This window comes from Sparus aurata, chromosome 13 (assembly GCF_900880675.1).
Source record: "Sparus aurata chromosome 13, fSpaAur1.1, whole genome shotgun sequence".
Classification (NCBI taxonomy): Eukaryota; Metazoa; Chordata; class Actinopteri; order Spariformes; family Sparidae; genus Sparus; species Sparus aurata.
The window spans coordinates 12,885,717-12,913,396 of NC_044199.1; the positions used below are offsets into that span (position 1 = coordinate 12,885,717).

The following is a 27,680-nucleotide window of genomic DNA, read 5'->3' on the forward strand; positions in this document are numbered from 1 at the left end:
TTCAGGTAAACTTACATTTATTTTTGCATACATACAACACAACCTGCGTCATACATAAATGTGCAATCGGCTGTGCACTTAAAATATGGAACGCTGGATATTAACATGAATCGCAGCTTCATGTTTTACTCTTTAATACATACAGAATATGTTCAACGACACAGACTCTTATTTACTATGGAATTACAGCCATAAAAAGGGACACCAACCTCACAAAAGGAGCAATTTTTGTTTTTCCTATAAAACCTCGTCTGGAACATGACATGACACAAAGCGCTGGCTAGTCACCTACTTTTAATGCAGATACGGCATCTACTGCGCACATTTGGATAACACAATAAATGCATTTTTTTAAAGATGACAGCGACATGTAAGCAAAGGCAACCCGATACACTTGCTTACATAGACAGCTAACTGCTTTCAGTGCAGCGCATGGAGATTAATTGTATTTTACACGGTGATCAAACAAAGCGCTGCAAAGCAGTTAGTTAGCTGGTACTTTCTTGGTTCAGATGTTTTATCCTCCATGAGACATCAAATATCTTTGAAGCACATTTCAGCCGGTTATATAATCTCTGAAGGTTTTGGGGGGAAACAACATCTAAGTAGACACAGCTGGCATATTAGGGAGGATTGTACTCTCACTGATCCTATTGCTTGTCATCGTTTTCAACACTGACGCCAGCCACTACAACTCAACAGAAGTGAAGTAAAGTAGGTAGTACGGGGGGGAAGAATACTGACACGTCACCTCTCACGTCAACACACCACACACACGCACGCACCTCATGAATGAAATCGGCGAGGTTCAGTAACAATTACTCTCAACTGGAGGAAACAGATAAGAGAAGATGTTTGACACTCAAATCACACTACTGTCTGAAATCACCCCGGAAAAGGATGTGACGAACAACTGGGAATAATCATCCGGTGACGCACTTGGGTCCAAACAGCTTTGCTACCAGAGAATTCTCACTCAGGTGGGGAAAAAAGTCCTGTGTCTTGCATGAACAATTTTCACATACAGCGCTGCCACTCCACAGTTAGAAACACAAGCGAGTGATTACAGTTGCTGTTAGTTCGGAACCTGTAAGCGAATACACCGTGTGATTGTGTGAAGACCTCCTGGGGGGGGGGGGGGGGGGAAACCTCTTGATACTCCACTCTTAACTCTGTACACGCACTCACATCCAAACACAAACAGCACGACAGACGTTATGCACCTCAAACACGACACGTTACTTCTCACCACAGTATCAACAATAGATTATTTAGAGTAAATGTTCTTACAAATGAAAAACGCAATTTTTGCGACGCACAAAAGTTTAAGTAAAAAAAAAAAGAAAAAAAAAAAAGGAAATGCCCTCTTATTGTTACGCGCAGCATGTCCTCGCCTTCGTACGCTGAAGTATACACACGCACACACCACATTCTCTGAATTTACAATAGTATGCTAAACGCTTTGGATTAAAATCAAGAAGGAATCGGAACACTGCAGGAGTGGAAAGGTCAAAAAGCCCCCTGATCTGTTCAGTCCACAGGCTCTCATCTTTGCCATCGACAAGAGTGCAAACCGAGAGAGCGCGCACAGCATTTCAGTGCATATTATTGTGCAAAACCACTGGCACGGTCATCACAAACACACGTATGCACATTTAAGCGAGTTGTCTCCGTATTGAAAACATACTTTTATACATAATCACTATGTATAGGTTTTGATATAGAGCTACAAAATATATTTAGCTTAGCGTACCAGCCCATGAGAGTAGAGAGAGAACGAAATGATGATGTTACAGTCCTGCTGCAGTGAACAGTTTGACTGTGACACTGACTCGTGCTGCTCTAGTTCACGCTGTGTGCGTCGGCAAGGAGGCGATGACGAAACCCAGTGCGACATAAAGTACATTCATGATAAAAGAAAGCCTGTGATGTGACTTTTTTTAAAATTTCTATTTGCACCCCTCAGACAGAATTCAAAGCAATTCTCTGAATGCTGCAGACTGTTTTCATTTTGAGAGGGGATGTCAAACCTGCAGTGCATAGCCTTCTACGCGTGTAAACTGATAAAACTGAGTAAACAGAAGATTACCCCTCTACTCTGAGGAACCTCGACCAGTCGAAACAGTGGATATGAGCCGCGGCGCGTCAGCCGATGTAGCGAACGCAAACGTAACACTGGTTCTGGTGAATGCAGTCACACAGACGTGTCTTGATATTGCACAGGTGGTTACACACATGACTCGTGCGTATAGATGTACTTTATATAGCGATTAACTGTAGACACAGGCACGTTTGCTGCCATGAATAAAAATAAACGTCAGAACGATTCATATTAAAATAAATGTTAGTATCAGGGAACGAGCAAACATCTCCGTGGGGAAGTTAGAACACACACTGAGACTCGTACACCGTTTCTGCTTGAGATATAAATCCTTTCCTATGATTCAGAAGGGGATTGGTCTATACTTCTTAAATACTGCCTCTTTTGTACAATACACACACACATATACACATTTATCATAGATCTATACATATCTGGATATGCCCTTTAAACATTGAGAGTGATTTCTATCTTTCTGTTGACTCCCTGGAGAAGAAGCAGTTGTCGCTGGGTCCCTCTGGGAGCTTTGGGTTACCGGTTCTAGTTGGGATGGGAGGAGGGAGGGTTGGGAATCCTGAAGGTGTTGAAGATAACCAGTCGGGCTCTGAGTCAAACACGGAGTGGGAAGGCAGAGTCCGAGTTTGGGACACTAGGGAACTGGAAGGGAAGATGGGGACCTGCGGTGTTTTGCTTGCAGCTGGAAAATCGTCGTCAAAAGTGACCCATTGCTGGGTTTGCTTCCCTCCTGGGGGAGGTGGCTGGCGACGAGGTGCGAGGGCAGGTGGAATGGAGGAGGGTGGCGCCAGAGGCAAAGCGGGGGTAGAAGAATGTTCAGGGGCAAAAGGGAGTAGTGGAGTAGGATTGAGAGTCGATGGCGGTCCGAACAAGGACATGGTCCTTTGGATCTGGGAGGCGGGTGCGGCTGCGGCTGCTGTCTGAGCAGGCATGGGAATGAGTGGCTGTGTAAGAGCAGACATGGTCCTCTGAAGGTAAAGTGGCTGGGCTGGACGCTGGACGCTGAAGTCCGGGGTGAGCGAGCGGGGCTGCTGCTGCGCCAGCGGGCCGGTGAAGGGATTGGTGCTGCTGGGTCTGGCAGGTTGTGGGTCAGCAGGGAAGAGCCCGGGGGAGGCGCGCAGTGTCTCCTGCGAGCGACTGCGAGACGGGACCGGGGGAGGCGGGAGCAGGGAGGACGCGAAAGGTGACGGGGTGGAGAGAGAGGATGAGGACGACGAATCGAGTGCCTGCAGGTCTGACAGAGCAGAGGACTGGAGGGAGAAGGATGTAGGGAGGGTGTTGGAAGACGACCTAGACGCAGGAATGGATGGAGGTGCACGCAGAGAGGAGCCTCTGTTCAGTGACTGGGTGGTGTGCCAGGGGGTGGAGGAAGAGGAGAGCAAGTCAGATGCAAGTGTGTCCAAGGGGTCGGGCTTCCATTGTGCTTCTCTTTGGATTCCATTCAGTCCATTGGTCTAAGGAAGAACAAAACAAAAAAATGGTCTTTAGCTGTCACAAAAATGCTGTGAAACTATACTCACGAGCTGATAATACTCATGTATCTTACAAAATAAAGGTACATACGTTGCTTTATATAATGTTTTTTTCTTAGCTCAGAAAAAAAGTTTAAAGATACCCTTTGGAGTTATCTTGTTAACAACTGTTACATGATTATATTCAGTGTTTTTTTTCTTTAACTCAGTGTGTGGGTGTGTCTGTAACAAACCTACGGAACAAATTTGCAGAGCTGATTATCAACCATGTTTACTGTTTGCATCAATGAGCAGTCACACTCTTCCCTTTAACATTGCTATATTTCTTGGTGAATTACTCCTTTTTTTTTCCTAGCATTAATGGCCGAAACAACATGCAACTGATTTCAGGTATTGCACAGCTATTAATTCAGTCCTTTACATTTGTTACATTGTTTTATCAGTTTGTTCATCAAACCACTGATCCATAACAACACTAGTGGTCAAAAACTCCACAGGGTACTTTAAAAAAGGCCAACTTAAAACATTCACAAACATGTACAGTGTTTTTTTTTTTTCCCTGACTAATGCTGACACTCATGTATGTATCACAGTCCACATACAATCATCAACTCTAATACAAATGACAGAAATAATACAAATTAAACAAAACTGTCAAGTCAAATTATGAGGTCATTGCATATGTGTTCACTCTCGGCACCTGAACCGCAGTGAGCACACATGAAAGGACAAATGAGGGGGAAATGGCAAACGTCACATCGTCATCCGTGTTTTTCAAGTCATTTATGGTTGGATATGTTGACCCACGAAAAGAAAAACAAATAATGCTCCATTTTGTGAGCCTAGCACAAAACAATGCATGGCCTTACAGTGGACTAGAGGTTAAAACAACATGGGAGAAGAGAAATGAGACAGGAGGAGGAGGTTACTGGGGATGAGAGGTGGTAACATCAGAGCAGAGGACTGTTGTGCTATGGAGGATGAGACAAAGAGGTGGTTTAATATCAAGTACCTGTCACCCTGAGGGCTTCTCCGGCTTGTGAGAGAGAGACAAATGTATCAGAGAGACAAAAGCAGGAAGAATGACACAGACGACTAAGTTCATCTGATGTGTGACAAAGAAGCAGAAAGAGGCTAACTTCTTATTCTCCCAGCCTCCACCTTTTACACTAATCTATCAGAAATCATCTTGAGTGATAAGCAGAAATTGAGAGCGAGAACATGATTTAACTGCATGTAAGCTGAAACATCTCAGTAGATAATTATGTCAGTGTTCACCTGAAATTCCAATAATTCAATGAAAAGGGAAGTTGGCACCAACCTGTGCAGCTGGGGCTGTCTCAGGCTTGGCAGCATCAGGTGGCAGAGCATGAGAGGAACGGGAACGAGGTGGGGGTTTGGGAGAGGCGAGAGCCTGTGGAGGCCCAGCAGGGGCGGCAGTGGCCTGCTGCGGCTGGAGTGGAGCTGGATGTGTGGGCTGCATCGGTGCTGGGAGCTGGGACTGAGCTGAAGGGGCAGCTGCTTGGGGCAGCATGGGTGGCTGCATGGATGATGGAACCTGGGCTCTCACTGGCTCTGTAGGAGGCGGTCCTGAAGGTGGACCTGAATGTAATTAAGGCTTTAACATCAAACACATTCCAAAGTCTTGACAGCCTACTTTATGTCCCTCTGTGAAAAAAACATTTCCTTACCTGGTGGCAGATCAGTCGGTTTGGGCTGTGCACTGGGAACAGGTCTTGGGGCTCCAGGGTGAGTGTCTGGGATGGGCCGAGGGGCCCCGGGATGCACCTCTGGGATGGGTCTGGGTGCTCCAGGGTGGGCTGGAGGTGGTGGACGAGACTGGGGAGGCACACTGATTACCCCAACTCGGGCAGGAATATTCTGGATAACAAAAAGAAGAAGCAGAGAATTTGGAGAAATTTACATTTTGGGTAAAAACAAGGAAAGTGTGCCATCGGTCGACTCATAAAATGTAACATCTCTACTCTCGATAGTGAATGAATGAATGATTCTCAGTTTAGCTTATTTTACTAAAAGGTGCACTTTGCAACTTTTCTTTTGGCCTATAAAAAGAGACAGAGGTCTTGATACAAGGAATAGCTGTTTGCAATACTTTTTTGGACCTTATAGATTAAATTACTTTCACTTCGACTGAAGCATTTTCTTACATTTATTTAAACTTCAGTTTAAACTTCTGCTTAAACATCAGATAAGTTAGTCTTTTGGAAGATTCCTCGTAAAAATCAGTCAAAGAATATTCAAATCAAGAAATAACAAGACTAGTCAAAAGTTGTAAACTCACCGGTCTTGGAGCACCTCCAGGTCCAGGAGCTCCCACAGCTACCTGACCTCGACCTGAAAGAGTTAAGATAGACAAACCAGCTACATTAGCAAAATAATATTTCTGTATATACAATGGGGAGATATAAGGAATAGCTGGAGCGTTTACTGAAAGGGGGAGTTCAACTATTACCATTACTGTTCTAAATCACTCGCAGCAAACCCACCCCAACCTATGACAGACCAATTTCCCTCCGGCTGACTTCATTATTAAAGATGACTCAAGTCATTCCTGAGCTGCAGGAGGTCTGGAGGAGAGGCAGGCCTTGTTCTGCGAGCCAACTGCTTACCACACACCTCTTCTTTCACTATTCTCCTGCTGAACCCCCTCAGAGCCCGTGAACATGTTCCCACGCGACTTAGATGTCTGCTTCTGTGTAATACCTCACTGTACAGTCACCAAAAGTAAGTCAAGCCTGCTAACCACACACACCCTTACTGCGACCGAGGGATTCAGCGAAGTGCACGCACGCACACACACACCATTTAAATGGGTCAGGTGAAGACAGGCCAATTCACCAAAAGGCTAAGCAACCAAACCCTATCCAATAGCCTGGGACAGGATTAATTTGTGTCGGTGCATAAACACATAACACAGGATTACAGTAGTAGACGGGCAGGGAAAATAATTCCCAGCAAGTCCAAGGAAACTTTACACAAAGGCGTGCTTTCGTGGGAAAAATATACACGCCTACCGTATATATAACCACTTAACTGAGGAACAATTGTCTGACTTCATTGGCACATTAATGCTAAGTGAGGCTACGTCATGCTTTGTGGCACTCACCTGCAGCAGCATCTGGCCGAGGCAGAGCGGGGCTTTTTGGTCCTTTGCAGCACAAAGGAAACCAAACCACATTACTGTTACACACATGAAGCAGGTGCTCCCGATGTCAACACGATACAAGAAGCACTGGGAAAAAGCGAGTGGTGGTATCAATGCAGCGGAGCAGTGAAGCCTGAGATGCTGTGAGTCTGAATGTCCACCTGAGGAGGATTTTTTTTCCCACTAATCATACTGGATGAGTGAAGCTGAGCTGACTTAAGACCATTTTAATTCCGGACTAAAGGGATTTCCTTCAACTCACCTTGTCTACCCTGTTTAGCGAAGACTGTAATCAAAGAGTGCTAACTTATGAGGTATCCTATTCCTCATTATGTGCATCAATTAGACTCAGATGCAATATAAAGCCTTGTTTTGATGCATATCCTCCCCGTCTTGCACAGGTTAATATTTACTTTCAGACCCCCAGTGTTTGCAAGAGAAAATGAGAGTCTCATATGTAAAACAAAATGCCGGCTCCTCTTGTTTTGTTGTTCTTATTAAGTCTTTAACACTTGACACTAATCGGTTGGGATGCATTACACTTGCATATACAAAATATTAGATTGGAAGAAAACTCAGAAATTGCCTCCAGCAGCACTGTAAGGTAGATAGTGTATTTGGTCCCTATAGCCCTTCGACCGCTTTGGTTTTCCTGCTTAATTTACATTCAATTAAACAAAACATTTTTCTACCAAACACATCTCTCCCACACACACATACAGGACTAAGATGGCTCACAATGATGCTGAACTGGTCTACAGTGACCCATCAATGTCAACAAAGCATCAATAACATTGATGACTGGGTGTAAGGCTACAGGGATCAGATGACATTTAATGAAACGCTGCGAGTTACCTTCACTGCCTCTCCTACCAAGCAGTGGGCTGGGACATATGCCACAGTCTTAAAGTCAAAAAAGGGGAAAAGAGTAGTTTCAACATAAAGTACAGCAGCAAACATGACAAAAAATTTGATTTTAGAGGCTGGTCAGATAGATCAACATGTCCTGAGTGATCCAATCACGAGTGGACAGCTGTAAGTACAGGTGTTGGCAGTAAATACAGACATGGGATATACGGAATACGGATATGTCTTTGCATGAGCACCACATTTTAAATAATTTGTGCCTTCTTGTAATTTTGGAATTATATACAATATATTCAATAGTTTCTTTCCTTGTAAAAAGTGTCAGTTTATCATGGCATCGCTGTTATGTCAAAATTGTAATTGTGTCAGCTTCTGTGTCTGAATTGCATCTTCTTATCTCCCAACAGCTGTTGGAAAGCCTTGTTTTCAAGAGATTTCACAATCTACACTATATTTATTGTAGAATATAACATATTGTTGGTAAACATGTCAAATATAGTAAACTGTAGTAACTAATAAAGGCTTTGACGCCCGAGGAGAATGTCCTCAGACTCCCCTAAACAAATGCTACATTTTGAGACTTAATAAACCTTGTGAAACGTTGTCAGCAACACACTTTCAACTATTACTACTTTGGGCTTCTTGTTAATTCTGCAAACATTATACAAGAAGATTCTTTCTTGACGGGCTCAAAGCTGTCCACTCGTGATTGGATCTCTCAGGACAGATGGTATAACCAAACATAAACAGCCTCTTACTTGCAGTGTTGGTGGCAAAATATTAAAAAATAACAACATAACCTGCTGCTTCCACATTAACTAAACCTGAATATAAGCAACCATGTCTGGCACACTAATTAACAACACTTTACAGTACTAACGTATATACATCACAAAGGAGGGATAGTTGGTAATATTACAGCAAAATCATTTATTAGGTTGAGTGATTCAATGATGCACAAGAAGCTCTCTACTCTCTCAACTCAAAAGCCTCATGAGCACACACTTAGTCTAGGAGTAGTCTGGATAAAAAACAAGCCTGACTCAGCAACCGCATGACTCATTTCCTCTTCTAAACCAAGGACAACTCAGTGAAGTGTAAATGTTGAGTTGATGTTTCAGCAACTAAACACGATTTTTGTGTTAAAAGTATCATACCTTCAGTTGCAGACTACCTTTACACAATGCCAACTGTCCAAAGCAAATGCCTACTGTGTTGAATGGACAACAATGAGCTAAATCAAATTCATGGGCAGGCTGTGCAAAGTCACAAGGACGAGCCGGTAGACAATAAAGCATGGTCTGAAATACTGCAGTAAAACTGTCTGTAGTCATATATGAAACCCAAAGTCAGGTTTAACATGCTCAGGAGCACGTCTATGAGAGTTGTGATATGTGTTTTACTAGACTATCAATGATGAAAGCTTACTCAATCAGCGCTAATGGAATGTGTCTCTGTGTGTAGCATCAGATGGGGGAAAAAAGCAGCAGCTACTTTAAATGCTTCAGCAATGTAAGCACATAACCACACATTGCCACAGCAATCACTTTACCTCCAGAGTCCTTTCTAACTGGCAGAGGGCTCATGCCTCCTTCAGAAAAGAGGCGAAGCAGTGGGATAAAGGTAGAAATGTTAACACCTGCCTGAAGAATCTCATACCGTACCACACTGAGAAATGAAATAGCCACACTTCCAAATGTTCAGATTTTTGCAGGCTACATTTCTTTGATTCAAATTTCTGAAAATAAGGCTTTAATCAACTCTATACCAGAAGGGTCAGAATGATTCTTTACCTGAGGGTGGTGGAGGGCGTTGAGGGGGTGCTGGTCTTGCTGGAGGGGCTCCAGGGCGAGGCGGAGGTGGACGTTTGGGCTCAATGCCTTGAGGGGCACCAGGCTGGAAGTCAACAGGAGGCCCTGGAAGGAAACGAATACAAGAGGTTAAAATGGAGTGATTTATCTGAGGAACAACTTTACACCATTTGCAACTGTATCCAGAAAAACAATGCAACTACGCAGTCTATTCACTGTGTGAGAACTTGTTTAAGTGTTTCAGACCAAAGACAAGATTAAGCAAACACTGCACACATTTTAACACTGCACCAGAAAACATGTATCAAAAGAGTATTTTACTAAATCACACACCACAAGCCTTCTAATACCAGAGTTTAGTTCAACACACAGCACATTTTACCTTCACTTCCTCTCCTAGATGATGATGGACTTAAATCTGCTTCCACACATTACAAACAAAACAAAATTAAGGTTTACATTCCAGTAGGAAGAAACTGGAGCCTGAGCAGATGATTGGACTGTACTTTTAGAGACCTGATTCCAGGCGTGTCATGCTGTAGTTACCATGTGAAGGTCGGGTGGGCTGTCCACGACTGGGCCTGCTTGGGGCCGAAGGTTCTCCGTGGGTGGGGGAGGGACAAGGACTGCTGCGGGGGGAGGGAAGAGGGGAAGATCCAGGGCCAGAGCCTGCTCCAGGCTGCAGGTGCTGGGGAAGGATCTCTTCAACCTCTTCATCCACATCACCTGATACAGAAATCAAGCGGTGATGAATATGAAAAGAAATCGTCATTCATAATGAATGAAGGATCAGGATACGTTTGTCAGTATTTACCTTCCATGTCGTAATCATCGTCGCCCATGTCTGTGTCCTCAGCGAGCAGGGTAGAGCTGGCTGAGGTGGGGATGCTCCCGCAGATTCTCTCCACACTCATCTCCTCCTCAAGACTCTTGATCCAGCCTGGACTCTTCAGACGGATGTCAATCACCTTGCCAAGGACCTAAAATGTAACCAAGAGACAGAGACAAGTAAAAAATGGACATGGTTAGGCAGACATACGTGAATGAAAAACAACTTCTTCGTGTTTTCACGTAACATCTTCAAAGCACTGAGGTGAATATCATTGAAACTCAAGTCACATAATTGTAGTGGAGAAAGCATTTCAACAGCTGAGAAGCATTTAACATAATCAGTGATGACTTACAGTGGAAGCGCTGAGAGACAGAGCAGCAAGAGCAGAGTATCCTTCCAAGAAGGTCACCCACATCTTCTCCTCAACAAACCTTCATAAACAAGGACACAGTCAATACAGTGTCTGTCACTGAAGGTGATTATGTCTGTTTGTCTTTCCGTGATGGTGATGTCAGCCTCACCTGATAAGTATGACCTCTCCAAACTGAGCAAACTTGTCCAGCAGTTCATCTATGAGTGCATCATCGAAATAGTCTTCAGGACCAGAGGAGCACAGCGACACCAGTATAGTGCCATCTGGAGGCCCTTGCAGGGCAATGACCTCTTTGTAGACCTGGTGCCGGGCCTCTGGGTCCACCTCCAGGATGTCCACATCCATTATGGCCACCACAGGCCTAGAGACGGACAGGACAGATATAGGATTGTGATGTTGTATGAAAGAGAAAGACCATATATCTGTTTCAGAGTATGGGATTAGTTGGTGCAAAGATCTAGAAGGAGGGATATGCAGCACATTACACATCTCTTGTTTCCTACCTGTGGTCTGAGGTTTTGAGCTCAGCCCTGCCATAGTATTTCAGAGTCCCAGGGTTCCAGGGGTTATCTGGATCGTCCTCATTCTCCCCAGATGTAGAAGCTGCGCCTACTACATTCATCTCCTCAGCTGCAAAACATACAGATATGGACATATATACTTATGTTTCAGGATTTCCAAAGGCGTATATAAACTAAGGAGATAGCTTACATATTTTTCACCAATGTTGTGATACATCTTCATCTTACCCGTTCTGTCAAAGTTCCACTTCCTCCTCTTCCAGAGTATGCGGTCAGTCCAGGCCGGTGTGCGGCACTTCTCACTGGTGTCATAATCCTCTGAGAAGAGGTCATACTTATAGGTGGGGGCAAAATCCAATTTCCCCTCGATGAAACCTCGGAAAACCTGTAGGAAGATGTGCCTGCATGAGTGTGGGCTATAAAACTTATAAAACTATAAAACGCCATAACACTGAACTAACACTCAGTGTTATGGCTCACTATTTTCTGTTGAGAGGAAGTGAAAGTCATAAGTTCTGTCATACCAAACCAGCATTCTTCTGGTCCAACAACTGGTCCCCAGCTGTCAAGGCATCCCAGTTCTGCTGTTTGATTAGATCCTTTACTTCCTCGTTGGGCATGCTGATTCGGTAGTTGAAGTCTCCGCACCAGAAAACATAGTCGTGTGAGTATAGCAGACGACCCTAGCAAGGACAACATGGACGTGGTTATGCATAAGTTACGCAAGAAAGGTGTTTTAAATTTCACTTGGTAATGTCACAGTGATCACCATGGGGAAGGTGAGTCTGCGCGTGATCTCGCTGTAGTCATCATTCCTCTCCTTGACCTGTGACTGGCCAGCAGCAAAGTGGGAGCAGACGAAGCAGATGCTGGTGGTGTGGAACAGCAGGCGTATGGCCACACCTCCTTTATTGCCTGTAGCCCCGCCCATTCCGGTTTTTACAGTATCGACAGCAACATCCCTGGAAAAATGCATTGATTACCCCTCTGTTACCATACCTGTGATACACAGTTAAATGAACACCTACAGACAATGTGAACAGTTCGTACCTGATGAAAGGTGCGTGCTGTGGGCGGATGAAAACAAACAGACACACTCCCACCAGCTGCTCTGAAGCCAGCAGCACATATTTGTGGTCCCTCGATATGTTTTTTTGGAGCTCAGCTGCCCAAAGCTTCTGGTTGGTAGTGCTGAGATAAGATAAGAAAAAAAGAGATATAGTGCAGGAAAAGAAAAAAAAAGAAACAAAGTCAGACTGAGATAAGATGTTCCAAAATCCTCTTTGTTCTTCTTCAAGACATATCAAAGGAATTTACATCTGATTAAGTCATATTAGCTTTGTTGGATCAGGCCTAAGCAGCCTGGCTCTTGTACTTATTGATCTAATTATCTCCACGGCCACCTCGGAGCTCAACTTCCTTGTGGATGACAAAGACAGGTCAGTTACCTCGGATGGGAGTCTAGCACACATACCTGGCACTCACGATGTTGCCAGCATTTAGTTCAACCATTTCCTCAAAACCAATGGCAAAGATATCTATGGGGTTGGCTTTGCTGTCTGTGAAGATAAAGATTACACAATGGTAAACATAGATGTCTAATAAAATATTAACATCATAAGATTTGTTGAGTAGCATAGAGAACATTGTACTAACCACTATTACTGTAGAAACAGCACACAAATGCTTTACTGAAAATTGTCTATCCCTTGGAGAATCAGAAAATTCCCCCCCAGTATTGTTCTGCTTACCTTTAGGAAAACTAGTAAATAATTATGGTAATAAGACCCAGGTTATAAAATACAAAACAACCCTTCACGTAACCTTCATGTTTCAGGAGTCTTTCTTATGACTCATCTTGTTTATGTCCTGTAAATGAAATCATTAAGAAAATGCTCAGCTCCCTGGAGTATTTGTAGTATTTGAAGGAGGAGGCCAAAGTACTTCTAATCACCTTTATTTGTCCAGATTTTCTCAGCCAGCTTGAAATTTAAAAAGTGCAAAGCCTGCAGTATTTCAAAAGCAACAGTTTAGACGTTTTGGGAAATAAGCCCTCGTGCTTTTTGGCAAGAGCTGGAATAAAAGTTGGATACCACTTTCATACCATTATATCTACAATACATAAGTGACTTCCTGAAGTTTTCACATTACTGTGAGGCGACTTGCAGACAATCTACAGTTTCATCATATCCAACCAAGAAATAGTCTGGCACATAACCTCCCTCTATATCAGGAAGTGTTATTGTTGTTTTTTTTGTTTTACTTACGTGTTAAACAAATAAGATTCTGTGTAACGTGTTAAAAAGTGAGCTTTGGAGGTGCTGGTAGGTAGAATTTGTTTGAGAGTAGGAAACAAAGTGTTGCATGTTCTTCAAATGCATTTCTCTTTTATGCTGATCTTGAATAAGGCCTTAGAGCTGAAACGTCATCTGAACATAAGAGAAATGCATATTGTGAAAGGGTTTGAGACATTTTTTTTGCCCAACTTTCCGGTCTACCTCTAGTGATCAGCAACACACTACAACAATTGGTGTTTTTTTCTATTTCTATTTCATAAAGTATAGGCAGAGTTTGTTACCTTAAGCCAGAGACAGGCTCGCTGGTTTCCCCATTTTAAGTTATCAATCTGCTGGCTTCAGCTTCATATTCAGCATACACACTTAGGAGCAGTACTGATCTCTAATCTTATTCCTTACAATAAAGCAATTAAGTATTTTCCCAAAATCATCAAACTATTTCTTTAACCTCAAAGATCGATAAGAGCAGCAGCCCTCTGAAAGACAGTCTCCAGAGATGACATTTACCGCCAGCGTGAGCAGATAAATAAACACAGACATACCCTGGAAGTCAGGATGCCCCGCCTTCTTTGGAGCATCCAGCAGCCAGTCGTTGAGTGTCTGGTTGCGGAAAGCAATGCTGCGAAACTGTTTACCCCCGTTGACATTCCAGGTACCCACACACACCCGAATCTGCTTGGGCCTTGTGTATTTCTGGTAGTTCTGACACATTCCCAGCAATACTCTTGGGGAGGCTGTAGAGCGGAGGAGAGTGGGATTAGAGTGTGAACTGGTTTGACTCTGTGTGTGTGTGTGTGTGTGTGTGTGTGTGTGTGTGTGCAGGAAGGGCAGCATACAGTGAAACAAAACAAAAATGGGAAGACGCTAATGAAAACAAACAGAACCTAGGGGAGAACATCCAAACACAACGGAGGAAGGCTGAAACGATGTTCTAAAACATGGGCATGGGAGAAAGGAAATTAAAAAAAGGACTTTTACTGAAATACAGATAACATTCAAATAATCAACATTGGTAACGGTTCATTTCTGTCTGTAAATATTTGCTCAATTTTGATTAAAAAAATTCTGCATCCTTTCTTTTAATCACCGTGGCAAAAGCCTGATTATATGCAACAGACAGAGGGTTAAACCACTACCAACACTGGATTATAAATGAATGAGGAGCAAACACAAATGATAGGACAACTGTGTGATGGGATGAAAAGATCCATCCACTGGGGGCAGTCTGTCAGTTACTATACCTGATTGTAAGACCGGCTCAGTGACTAAGATTGTGCGCAAGAGCAGGGGAGGGGAGAGAAGGGAGAGAAGGGCGGGTTAACCAGTGCTGCAACAGATAATGCTAGCAGAGCAGTTGGTCAGCTTTAATCTAACTGGGACAGAGAGCTGACACACAGAGATTACACTTCCTGCTTGACTCAGTGCAGGCAAACCCTTCTACGGTGATGAGTAGCTTCTTGCTTTTACAGGGCTTCAACAGATACGGGTCAAAACTTGTTAAAATATTCCAAAAATTCCCCATTTCCTTTCCAGCAGAAGGGATAGAATAGTGTTAATATTATAAAACACAGAGGCTGCAACATGTTATATTTTGGATAGATCATTGAGTACATTTTAGGCAAGATGCAATCTGTCGGCTCAAGGAAATAACACGTCATACTACCCATGTTGTAAGGACTTACCGTAAAGACTTGAAGTGGTGAGCAAGGCCCGAGCTTTGTCAGCCAAATCACTGTTAAGCGTGGAGCCCAGCCTCAGGATGTCTATAGCCTCCTGCTTGGAGCTGTCAAAGAAGTTATTCTGGATGGTCCTTGTCACAGAGCGAGCTCCATCTTTTAACTTCCCGGCCTACAGACAGACAGAACAAACACACACAAGAATAATCACTACTTAATAATAAACTAATTACATTCTCATTTTGAGAAAAAGTCTGTACTTCCCACAACAACCACGGAAGAGAAAAAAAGAGGAACACATCACAGAGATCCAGGTAATAGATTTTTGAACTGACCAGGAAAGATCAGAAACTGCTTCAGCAGGTGCAACTTTAAGATTTCACTGATTGATGTGTGACATGGAGAATTTTTGCTTGACTTCCTCAGGTTCATCCAGTCAAGACGGCAGATGTTGCCAGGAATGATATATGGTACAGCATCAACAAAATGATCGCTTAACAAGCAAGCAGTTTTTCCTTTGTTTTTTCTTTAAATAGATTTCTGTTGATCAGAAATATCCACTGAGCTTTCAAGAGTTGCCAGGTCAAGACAGTACGCATCACCAAGATACCCAAAGGGGAATAAAATCAAGTCTTATATAAATGAATAAGTCCCACCTATCCCATCCTCCTCCATCATCATCATCATCATCATCATCATCATCATCATCACTTAACCCACAGACACTGAAACCAGTAACGCACCAGAGAAAGACCCACAGCTCAAAAACAACATCGACTCGCTTGTTAACTTACCACACAGGTAGAGAGATCCAGAGGACAGCAGAAAGAGACAGCACACAAGAGTTAAGAAACAGAAGCACACACTTCTACATGCAGAGAGGATCGCACATTGCATGCACAATGCACAACTTGCCATTATCGTTTCATTTAAAGTGCCATTTAAGTCCAAAGTAACAATTGAAGTCCTCAGTTCTGTCAATCCTCTGCATTTATTGTACAGTCGTTGCATCTGCGTTTTAATTCTAATTTCTTTTTTAATATTCCTTTTCAATTCAGTTTAGTTTTAGTTAGTTTCCAGACTGGTGTAGCTTGTTTCAGTACTGTTTATACTGTGTAAAGATGTTTAATTTTGGCTTCATTTACATTACTTCAGAATGACTTTAAGTGTTTTTTTTTGTTTTTTGTTATAAAATACTGGTTATTTGTAAGGGGCAAGATTTAAAAAGTTGAGCACAGGTATTACAATACAAACACAGTCTCAGAGTCATAGTCATGTAAACATCTCAGTCTCAACAAGCATGTTCACAGAAGAACTGTTTATCAGGATTTTCAGTTCCAGAAGTCCACTATTCAGATTTTGAGGATCAAACAATAATTCGAAATGTAAACTCAGAATTTTGATATTTACAATATTTCTGAGGTAATAATACAACTCTGAAACATAAAATGTTTCCATAACTGAATAAACAAGCTGTTCTCAGAGGAAAATAAGGTCCCCAGAACACTGAATTGTGGGTCAGTTTGTTTATTCAGTCATGAAGACAAAGAATTTGTTAAACATTAGCAACTTTTAGAACAGTTTTCGGTGAACTTGTGTATTTATGTGTATCCAGTGTCCCTATTGTGTACCTTGGCCTTGCCATCCAGGGCACCGGTGCCCGCATAGATCTTACTGACAGAGTCTCCGTTGGCAGACCACATGGTCCTAAAAACCTCCTGGAATCTGGCCACCAGCTGGGGTTTCTCTGTAAGACCCATTTCCTCCAGCTGCTTTGGCAACATCTGGTGAAGTGAGGAAAAAGGGAGTTAGACTTAAAAAAAAAGGAAAAAAAAAAGGAGCGGTTGTTGTACAATTTTTTTTTATTTTATTTTTTTTACAGAACAAAGCCCTTACCTCAAGGGCAAAGAAGGCCTGGACACTGTTGGTTCTATCCAGACAGTCCAAGCAGTTGGTCCTAATGGTTCCACCCTGAGTCCTAAAAAAAACATGTTCAAATGTTAGGAGGCATTAGTAAAAAATGTAATACTGATTAATAAAACATGTTTTTATTGATCTGTCACCTTGTGATGCCCATCTCTCCAGAGTAGTAGAAGAACCCACATTCCTCTATAAACTTGCTGAGGTATGGTTTGAGGACACTGTGGAGTTTGTCTGTCTTGCCTCCCTTCACATTTTGATGGTAGTCAAAGTTCACCATTTTCACTGCTGACGCGTGCTCCGATGCCTTCAGGTGACTCTGAGAGTGACAGAGAGAAGAAGAGGACTTGTTCCCAATCTTTCATTGTAGTCATACAGGTAAGAGGCAACATTCCCTGCTATATCTAATAAGTTGTTAAGAAATGTTAATCAAACAAGTGTCGATTTCTGTTTTTTATATTTGAGCAAGTTTCAACTGTAGTTTGGTGACCAAAGAAGAAAACGTGACCTGGCCAAAGCTCATGGTGCAGTAATGTGATAAGACAGAATTCCTGTGACTGTTTAAAAGAACAGTAAAGGCAGCGTCTGCATCGCATGCTTGGGGCACTTCTGTTTTGTTAGGGATATCAGATGTATGTCTGACAGTACAACTCAGTGTTAAGGGGCAGAAAATGGTTCCTCTCACCTGAAATGCTTTGCTGAGCATGTGTTCTCCTTCCTTACTCCCGAGCAGGTTGATGATCACCTGTTTACCATACAACCTCCGCAGTGCAGTGAAGTGTCTGGAAAACACACACACACACACACACACACACACACACACACACACACACACACAATAAGGCCCATTGTATTTTTTTTTTCAAACTGTTACTTATAATTTTGGTGAAGGAATAAAATTACTTTGAATGAGGTGTGACGTATCAACAATGGGATGCAGATGTAGATTCAAGTTCAGTTTTAGATTCAGCAGAGAAAAGTTGACGTGCAATAAATTCAAAAGCCGTAAAAGTCTTAATGCTTATTTGTTTCATTTTTTGGCTGTGACACTTGCATCTGAATGTCTGGGGGGATACATCACGTAAATGATGGGAATTAATCCCAGGATGTACCTACTAAGACAGTGGGGTATTTATTTTGCTAAGCTGCCAAGACTGAAAGGGCAAAGGAGGGGATAATGCCCAGAAGAAACACTTAAATGACCTCAGACCATTTAATATATTTCAGATATGGATGGACCGGAGGCACCATCCAGTAGAGAGAAAAGCAGACTAAGGCTACATTCTGCTACTGTTACCGTGTTTATAAAAGATGTTATTGTTGGCTTTGCACTATCTCAGACATATTAGGCTGTCTCTGCAGAAAACAGACTAGATATTACAAAGGATGAGTCATAAATCCTGATCTGTGCACACACTGAGAAACACTACTTACATCACCAGCTCCTTAGTGTGAAAAATGACTAATTTGTTGTGAAATACAAATCGTGTACCATGGTTGTCTTGACATGCTCAAAATATAAATTGGCAGAGCAAGCTCTGAGCTCAGCCCTACTGAGTCCACATCATGGAGTCCAACATGTCTAGAAATTAAAGATCTTAGCTTTCATAGCTTTCTTGCAATATCATATGTCATGAATGGTTTGAATAGCATGGTTGCTCTGAGAAAGATCATTCCTTTTAAGGACCTGGGTTTAGTCCCAGTGACAATCCATGTTACTTAAACAGGCAACTTATTTGTTTTAACTTATCATTCTAATGGCACAGTGTTATGGCTGTAGAAAGGTGACACCATCTGCGTTTAGACCGGTTCCTCGGCTCCGCTTGCTTTTACTATGCAATCTGGTCTTCCATGGGGCTAGAATTTTTCTGGAAATAAAGATGGTCGAATTATGGCACAAAGAAGGTGCATCTGCATTGAAGATGTATTGTCTTCTTGGTCGCTATCCCCACGTAACACAGGAACAACTGTAATAACTGTGGAGAACCCCGCTGACGGAGAAGGCAAAGGTGGCGAAGAAGTAGAGTGATTGAAAATTAGTTATAAACTGGCATTCTTTCGACTAGATCAGTAAGAATAAACCTACCAACTTATTATTACAACAAGGTGTTTTACTCTGCCCTTTTCACAGTATGGAGATTGTTGTTTCTATGTCAAATGGTAGTCAATTCAATTTGTTTTTTGCTTGGTTGTGATATCAGCGCCAACAGCAAAATCACAGGGAAATGCTAGCAGAGATGAACAGTTGTTTATTTCCACTTTAAAGAAACAGGAAACTCTACGAGGTACTGCTCCGTTGCTGACCCTGCATCTGTAATGTGTCTGTAGACATGGAAAGCAAGGCTGCAAATTATGATTTAAAACAATTTGTTCTCAAATCGAATGTTAAAGATGAATTTAGAATTATTTAGAAAAGAAAATTCTTTGCAAACTGCATTTTTATGATGCAAAAAAACGTGCATGTCAGCCTAAATCATGAGCATTGACACTTTAAATTATGTTGCGGTACTTGAGGCTTGTCTTTGTCTTATAAAGAAACAAGAAGAAAGTTGTGTCAGATAAAAATGTGGGTGATTCCCAGGAGGCTCATATTTGTCACTGCCCACCTGGTCTCCACAGTTTACTGCCAGTTGAGACAAGATGAGTAATCAGAGTAGCTATTTTTGCAACTTTCTGAGAAGAATGTGGAAGGATACAATTCCTGAGAGGACATAATCTAAATACAATGACAAAATAGTCACTGGATCTGAATAGCAGGCACAAGTTAAGATTTTAAGTACTTTTAATAGTTTAATTTCGGGAACAAGAAGCTTTAAGGCAAAAGCGCACAAACTTAATTAAATGCACTGAATGATAATTTTGCTTTTACAAAAAGTCAAGGAAGGGCTTTTGCAAAGAAAGTGTCTGAAATCATTATGAAATACAGGGGTCGACAGCTAATCAAGGGCTACAAATGTGTCCTTTCTAAATTGACCTCTGAGGACACACTTCAATTAACAACTTCTCCTTCAAGAGTCTGGAGAGCTTCTCTCTATTGTGGGCAGTAACTGCAGGAGACATAGCATTACGGTGTTTCCTCTGCTCCTCAGAGGACTGTTAATCTCTTGGAGGCAAGACAAAGCAGCTGAGAACTGCCAGGCACACACACTAGAGAACATTTTAATTACCTTTCGAATGCCGGGGCATTTGCCTCAAATCCCCTTGAGAGTTTGACACGATGAGAACCAACCTGCAGGGCAGAGACAGTGAGAAAAGACAAGAAAGTCACAGTGTCGTCCTTTACTTTAAATCAAGGAAAGTCGCGCACACACACACACACACGTCGCAGATGACCAGAATTCCTGGCGATGAAGAACGAAGTTGGGATAGAAATGCTGCATAACATATGAACAGTGGAAACTTTTATAGTGGCAACAAATAAAAGAATGGCAAAGGACGACAGCAACACAGGGGCAGCATAGGGAGGTTTGTTCATAAGACGACAAAGACACTGAGCAGCAGAGAAAACTTGAAGCCTGTCATCTCTCCAATACCATTATCAGAAATGTTTAATCAAATTTCCCTTTGCCCCTCTTGTAATTGGTCTCACTAATATTCTCCCAGAGAATATTCTCACAGAGAAGTAAAGGCAGGCATGACCACACCCCTACAGACTCTGCAGGGCCCTTGCACAGTGGTTCTAAGATGGAAATCTGCTCACTCTGCACTGCAGGTCCTTACTTGTACTCTTGTTACTCCCTACACATCTGTGCGCAAACTCTCCTGCTCTTAAATTCTCCTCACTTCCTGTCCCTTAATAGCTCGTCATCGTCTGAAAAGAAGAAAAATCAAACGCCATTATCACTCCTCCTGTACCTCTCACTTTCTGCATCCTTCAATCTCATTGATCAATCAAAAACATTAGTGGGATCTCCTAAGTATACTCTGACTCTCACAGTGTTCCCACAGTTCCAGTCTTTGCCTTTCTTTTGCACCGTCTGCTAATCTCTTCCTCTGCTTTGTGTTCATCTGCTCGAATATTTGTATGTGCCTATTTTGGCTCTGCCTGTGTTTGGCAAGGCGAGACATTTTGCTCCATGCTGCTGCCATTTTGTCACTCCTTCCTGTCTCCACTGTTGTGCAGGTCTTTGCAATGCATATTTAATAACTTCCTGAGATGGCATCTAAAAAGGGACTCGGGTTACAGCAGAACACTTCAGGCAAAAACCCCTTCACATCACCTCAATTGATAGCAGATAGCACCTGGAGTGGCACTGGTCAAATCACCCTCTTAATTGTTCTATGATAATTAACTGTCCACATTTTTTTCAAGGTTACATCTTAGTAGATGTACGTTAAAGTTTACTTGACTACAAGTAAACCTTGACTACAGAAACTGTCAGCTGACAGAAAGATTTTTTGAGTAATATGACGCCACATGTGATCATTATTCCTTAATGACCAATTCCACTACTGGTTCTTTCCCCTAAACAACCATAAAAATAATTAACTAAGATTTTGGGATCAACCAGGAGTCTAAGAACTAATCGTTTAAGAAGGGGAAGTCCGACGACTGATTATCATCTTTCCCAGCAGCGTTTTATAATACTAGAACTATTCTAAGTTAAACTAACTGTAGAAAGACCAATGAATCCTCTTCAGGATAAATCCAAAACTATCCATCCTGCTCAGAGACTGAATAAGAGAGTATGGGGAGGAGAAAATAAGCCTACAAAGCCACAATCGGTAGAGGGGACTATGAGCTAAAACAAGGCTTTTAAAAAGCAGGAGGGCTACAGTTATGTCTGAAAACAACCCCGAGCCCACAACCCTCTGGTTTTTCTTTTGTTTTGTTTTTTACCAAACCATAGACCTTGTGGGGTGAATAGGTGGCTAATATGGTCTTGGCCTTTCTTGATATAGATTTAACAGCTATTTTTTTCATATTGTCAATTAACACCTATCCAGCTGCCTGAGGAATATCAGCTGACTTAGTCAAATAGAAGTGGTTAGAGGATGTTTTCAGACCAGGCTCTGACCTGACCAAAGAAGTCTGGGAGCTGGGGAAAACAGAGAAATGCCCTTTACCAACCACTGTATCTACCATTAACCTCCCCGACATCTGATCAAATTTATCCACCCATCTGTGCAATGTCAGGACAAGGGCAGGAGAATCCCGCTGATGTTGTTAATAGTGTACACTTAATGGGTGATGCAAGTTTCTGCTTTAAATCTTAAAAATAGTATTTCCAGCAATAGGGGACTGGATGAATATTCGTAATGGGATTGCCTGTCACCCCTGCCCTTTGGCATTGCACAGAGAAACCCCCATCTGCAGTATGAAAGCGCCAGCACCAGCAAGAGCCAAACAAATCAAAAGAAATGGTTATACCAGGTGGGGGTTCACATCCAGCTGTTTAGGGTGCCGATTCTCATTCAGTTGCAACAAAACCCCCTTAATGGAGTTTTTCTGAACATAGCATGGACAAAATGTGTTAAAACTAGGATGTAATTGTAAAAGGAGACGTTTCATCCAGATTCCTGTTGACTTCATCAGAGTTCAGCGATTACACTTGCAATCAACTGACACTATGTGAGCCTAATCTACAACAAATTGGTGAGGACTTCTACATAAACACAAGGGATGTCTCATGATTTTCATATAATATATGAAAATTCAAGGCAGATTCAAGGCTGGCTTTACAGGAAAGTTTCAGTGTTCATTACCTGGATTCCTGGCTGTTCCCAGAAAAGAGGAATGGACCCACGGATCTGTATGAAGGATGAGACTCTGTCATCCAGGAAAATAACCTGTTTTAAAGGGAGAGGAACATTAGGTTAACTTTTGTCACAATGCGCCAAAACACACATGTACTGTAGCTGTAGAAACATGACTAACAACACATTCAAAGAAAATAAATATAACAACATCTAACCTCAAAACAGAGGTAACGAGCCGACCAAATACCCCCCCCCCCAAAATAATCAACTATAAGCTACAGGTGAAATTGATGGATGGAATAGGCTTCACAATACCAGCATGTGTCTGAGGCCACTTTGTCAGGACACAAAGGAAACATAAAGGAGAGATGACAGGCAGTGTGTCACATGTAGAGAGGGTACACTTTTCTGTGCTGCAGATGGTTGACGCCAAGATCAGTAATCAACATTACCAAAAGCTGTCAACACCACAGGGGCTAGATAAAATCAGAACACCTGACAAAACCATATACTGCAACATAAAATCCCTGCATTTACCACTACACTAATGAGGCTTCTAATGTTCAATTTCTATTCAGACTTTGACAGAGAGACTTATATTGATGTAGTCGAGCTGTATTACTACATTGTGTTGTAGATACTGTTGTTCTAATTGTTCCAGTTGTTATGCCTAAGATCAAGCTTCCTGTTTGTTTCCTGAAACAGGAACTATAAAAAGGGAAAATGCAAATTGAGTCATTTTCCACAACGGAGAGATGAAAAGTAACATTCCATCCTCTGAGAATGTGATGACTCAATAAAAAGGGAAATACTGACTGAACTGAATTTTACTCAATAAGGAACTTATAAATGACTGCAAAGTAAAAGGCACTTGACCAATAAATCAGGGTATTGATATATCATCATCATCGTCATCATCCTGCTTGTTTTTCTTATAAGTTAATTATGCATCTATAATTATCAGTGTTACGATGTCATTCTACAGTGCAGCACAAAATACAAGAGCAGCAGTGTTTCCCGACAAGGTTGCAGCAGATTTGCCCCTGAACAGTCAATAGATAACTAGTGTTTAAACAGACTGTATTAACAAAGGCCATGTGACTCTATTAACAATTTGCAAATGATGCATGTTAAAAAAGGTCAGCAGCACGTGGACTATTCTACCCATTATTTATTAACAGTGTACAGAGTATGCAGACTAATACCACACAAAGCTTCACACTGCACAGGGGCACCACACAAGGATGTCCACTCCCACTAGTTTCAAGTATTTTCCTAATTCTACTGGATAAAGCAGCTGTACAAATCCCAAATCCCAAGGAGGTATAAAAGTGCTGCACTTTTCCCATATTTTTGGGCAAACAGTGTATATTTAAAAAGGAACCATCCCAAATCGTCAGACAACACATCTGACCTACAAGACATCAAACAAATCTTTACAAATTACAGACCTACCATTTTTAGCCAACATATCAAACAGCACCTTTGTTTCAAAACTTGTATAATAATCACAGCTCTGACACCTTTATGGACATTCCAAAAGATACCAAATCTTTCATCCACGCCACATCCATATAATCAGTTAACTGGCAACAAACTCTATCAATCAATACCAATGCAGACTTCTGGACCCCAATCTGCATAAATGAAGAGAGCTCATACAATACAAGATAATCCACCGAGTGCGCCTCACTGGGCAAAACTTGTTGGTACACTCTTCTTTTACGAAACACCCCTGACTCCTACTGCTATGCTACCTGGGACTGCACTCCCATCCCATCCATAACTATATTGGTGATTGATGTCATAAACTGTGCCCAGTCTTGTTTAACCGTCTTTTGTATTTTTTCTTGTTATATTGCACCAATAAAGAATAATATAAACAGGCTAAAGCTCTTCAGTGCATGGTAGAAAAAGTTTGTCACTGCCTTCTGCTCTGTGTCCTGTTTGCCGTGTGCTTACTGGCACCTGAAACTGATGCAAATTGATTTCCAAACACCAGCTCTTAACACCTCTCAAACCAGAAAGAAACTGTCAAATATCTGAGTCACCTGTTCAGTCTCCACAAAGTTGGCCACCTGGCCATCATCGTTTGTTCCTCGGACGTTGAATCGTGTTCCTGCTCGCTCTGAGCTGAGGCGAGAGAAGATGCAGGCCTTAGCCTGTTTGTGCCCTGCATAGATAGTCCTGATCTCCACTCCCCCACACATCAGTCTCAACAGCCAGTCATCACAGTTTACTCCGTAGTGTTTTAGATGCAGGTGCAGAGACTGGTTCCTATTGATTAATGATATCAACACAGACACAACAGCAAACACACAAAAAAGAATTGTGTGAGTGGTGAATTTTCACAGCTTAGCTGCAAATCACACAGCCCCCATATCACACAATCAGTAGAAAATATTACCGCACAAAGAACGTGCAGATTGGAGAACATGTAATTAGTTGATATCTGCTACTTCAGAGAAGCCAATACCTGCCCACTATTCTCCTGATAACCTTGGAACAATGATCATTTCACACTCTTACCAAAAGAAACGGTTATCTGTAGTGTCTTCTAGGATCCTGCGATGTGCATTGAGACTCAAGTCCATGCTGACTCCAGTGGCAGACCAGGCAAAGTAGAAGTGTCCTGAGTTAAGGACCTTTCGCACCTCAGCAATCCGGTCCTCATCCCCTGGATCATTCTTCAGTGATATGAAGTCTGTCTGCGTGACTCTGAAAACCTCTGAATCCTGCACCTTCCCTGCAGAACTGCATCCTGTCACAACCACCAGACTGTGAAGCATGGAGTCACCTGCAGACGTAAGGTATAAAAACATATGGTGCAATGTAAAGAAAAAAGAAAGGCATCGTGTCAATAGTTGTAAAGCACTGCATTAACAAAAAATACAATTAAGCATTAAGAGGCTGGGAAGGAAATGGTTAATTCAGCGTTGGTGCCACTCCTTTATAGGAAATCACCAACCATTCAAATCTCAGCCATCTATAAGCCTGAGCTTTAATCTTTCGCACGACGTTTTCCTTGTTGTGATAACAAGGGCCTTCAAGGTCATGTGGAGGACAGGAGAAAGCTGCTTATGAGTAAGCAGCAGCAGGAATACAAATCACAGTGACAGAAGAACCCGGGGGGTCAAAATCCGGACTGGACCCAGGTAATTTCTGAAACAGGGAGCAACGAATGGAGAAGATGTTTCTATAGCTTACCCAGGTTGAGGCGGAGGACGCCCAGGATTCCATAAGCATCAACAATCTTTGAGTATGTGTTTTTGATGGCCTCCTTCTCTGCTGCCGCTGGATACAAAACAAAAGTAACATAATGCAAGGAGAGTTTCTGTGGTACGCCTTCTTAAACACACATCCATCACTGCAGCTACTTAATGTAGCTGTATTTCCCTTGTAGCATCCTTATTTGGGACAAGAGTATTTAAATAACCTGTCATTACAGTATAATTTAATAAGATGCCTTACACAGAACGGCAACAGCCCCTGATTCGAACATGAGGCATTCTTCCCTGGTCCTTGTTTCCACTATGACACTGTAGGGGGGTGGATCCAGCTTGTGGTAGATGCGATATCCCTTGCTGAAGGCCATTGTGGATCCAAGATTTTAAAAAACCCTATGTTCTGACCTGAAAAAAAAAAAAATGGAGACAGCATTTACACAAGACACATTCCCAGTCAGACACAACATCTGTAATATGAAGGCAACAAGGGAGTAGGATGATCTCTTTATTATTGATGGAGATGTGACGTATGATCTGACCATACTGAGCTTTCTTTTTAGGATGTCTGGATCAGAAATTGAGCGATTACATTTTGTATAGCTAGCTGAAATATCACAACGTTACAAAAAACTAAACGTAGATAACTGGCTGCAGGCGATGCACTATTTAGGTTGATTTTATGCCCTCTTCATTGAGGATATGTCATGTTATTGGCCAATAACATTTACATTCCGTGATTCAGCTTGACGAGGAAACTTCATTGCGAAAGCAGAAGCCTTACGCACTATCGATAACGGACAAAGATAGGGTCGACACATATAATTAATCTGATTTCAAACTGAATATCGCTGGTGGCTGGAGATTATGAGCAGCAGGAGCACTGTGAGCGGTAACGTTAGGCCGAGCGTCGGTAATATTATCCATCCTGACACGGACAGTCACGACTTGAGTGAAACTGCAGCAGCCGAAGCTAACGCTAACGTTTACCTGCTTGCTAGCTTTAACACTCGGATTTGTGTGACGGAAAACAAATTAAGAAAACCAGAGGGATATAATGATACAGCTAAAACAGCTTCCTGTCTTTCGCGAATCTAACGCTAGCTGGCAACGTTAGCTAAGTTAGCTAAATTAATCACAGGGATAGCTATGATTCGCTAGCTGGCGATATGTTGATAGTGGTACTACCTGCACGTCCGGGATGATAAGACGTGTTGCACTACAATATAAATTCGAGGGACTCGACCATATAAAACATGTAAATGTGCGGAAACATTTAAATTCCAGCCTTATCTCACATTATGGGACCTATTTAAATTACACAGAGGAAGGGCTACAGATTTCACCTTACCGTCTCCCCCCGCCGGGTTGTTACTCCGCTGTCACAACAAAATCCTTCCCGGTGTGTTGGCAGAATGGTACATTCCGACGCAAAGCACGCCTACCGCACGTTACCGTAATACCCAGACAAGTGTTTGCGTGCGCTTACATACAAGGGAAATGGAAACATTAGTACGTAAATAAAATATGTTTCGACCTGGATTAAATTTACGTTCCTTAAAGGTATATAAAATACACGCTAATGTGGAATAAAGCGCACGCCACGGAAAGTCACAAACTGTTCCCATGAATCCCATCCGCCTTCACTCATGACTGACAACTCCTTCGTCCAATAAACGCAGCCATGACAGACCGCTGTCCAACT

The 27,680-nt window shown here is 42.2% G+C and overlaps 1 protein-coding gene across 11 annotated transcripts; it reads right to left on the reverse strand.

Moving 5' to 3' along the window:
• synj1 (synaptojanin 1) lies at positions 1–27,476 on the reverse strand. Of its 11 annotated transcripts, XM_030438986.1 has the most exons (33): positions 27,327–27,476; positions 26,223–26,383; positions 25,959–26,045; positions 25,281–25,548; positions 24,803–25,028; positions 22,758–22,841; positions 20,219–20,280; positions 17,737–17,833; positions 17,195–17,370; positions 17,028–17,109; positions 16,763–16,915; positions 15,138–15,303; positions 14,697–14,720; positions 13,998–14,189; positions 12,633–12,717; positions 12,209–12,349; positions 11,928–12,120; positions 11,683–11,841; positions 11,387–11,543; positions 11,141–11,267; positions 10,786–10,998; positions 10,617–10,695; positions 10,247–10,412; positions 9,979–10,158; positions 9,415–9,537; positions 9,174–9,212; positions 7,610–7,657; positions 6,716–6,757; positions 5,891–5,943; positions 5,280–5,469; positions 4,910–5,190; positions 4,601–4,624; positions 3,309–3,570 (listed from the first exon to the last, which is right to left on the reverse strand). In XM_030438986.1, the coding sequence occupies exons 2-32, from the start codon at positions 26,344–26,346 to the stop codon at positions 4,604–4,606; spliced, it is 4,038 nt and encodes a 1,345-aa protein (XP_030294846.1). In that variant the 5' UTR covers positions 26,347–26,383; positions 27,327–27,476; the 3' UTR covers positions 3,309–3,570; positions 4,601–4,603. The 11 variants fall into 11 exon arrangements, with proteins under 11 accessions (XP_030294839.1, XP_030294835.1, XP_030294838.1 ...); XM_030438979.1 differs by lacking the exon at positions 4,601–4,624 and having other exon boundaries at positions 1–3,570; positions 15,138–15,294; XM_030438975.1 differs by lacking the exon at positions 4,601–4,624 and having other exon boundaries at positions 1–3,570.
• Positions 27,477–27,680: the final 204 nt, after the last annotated feature.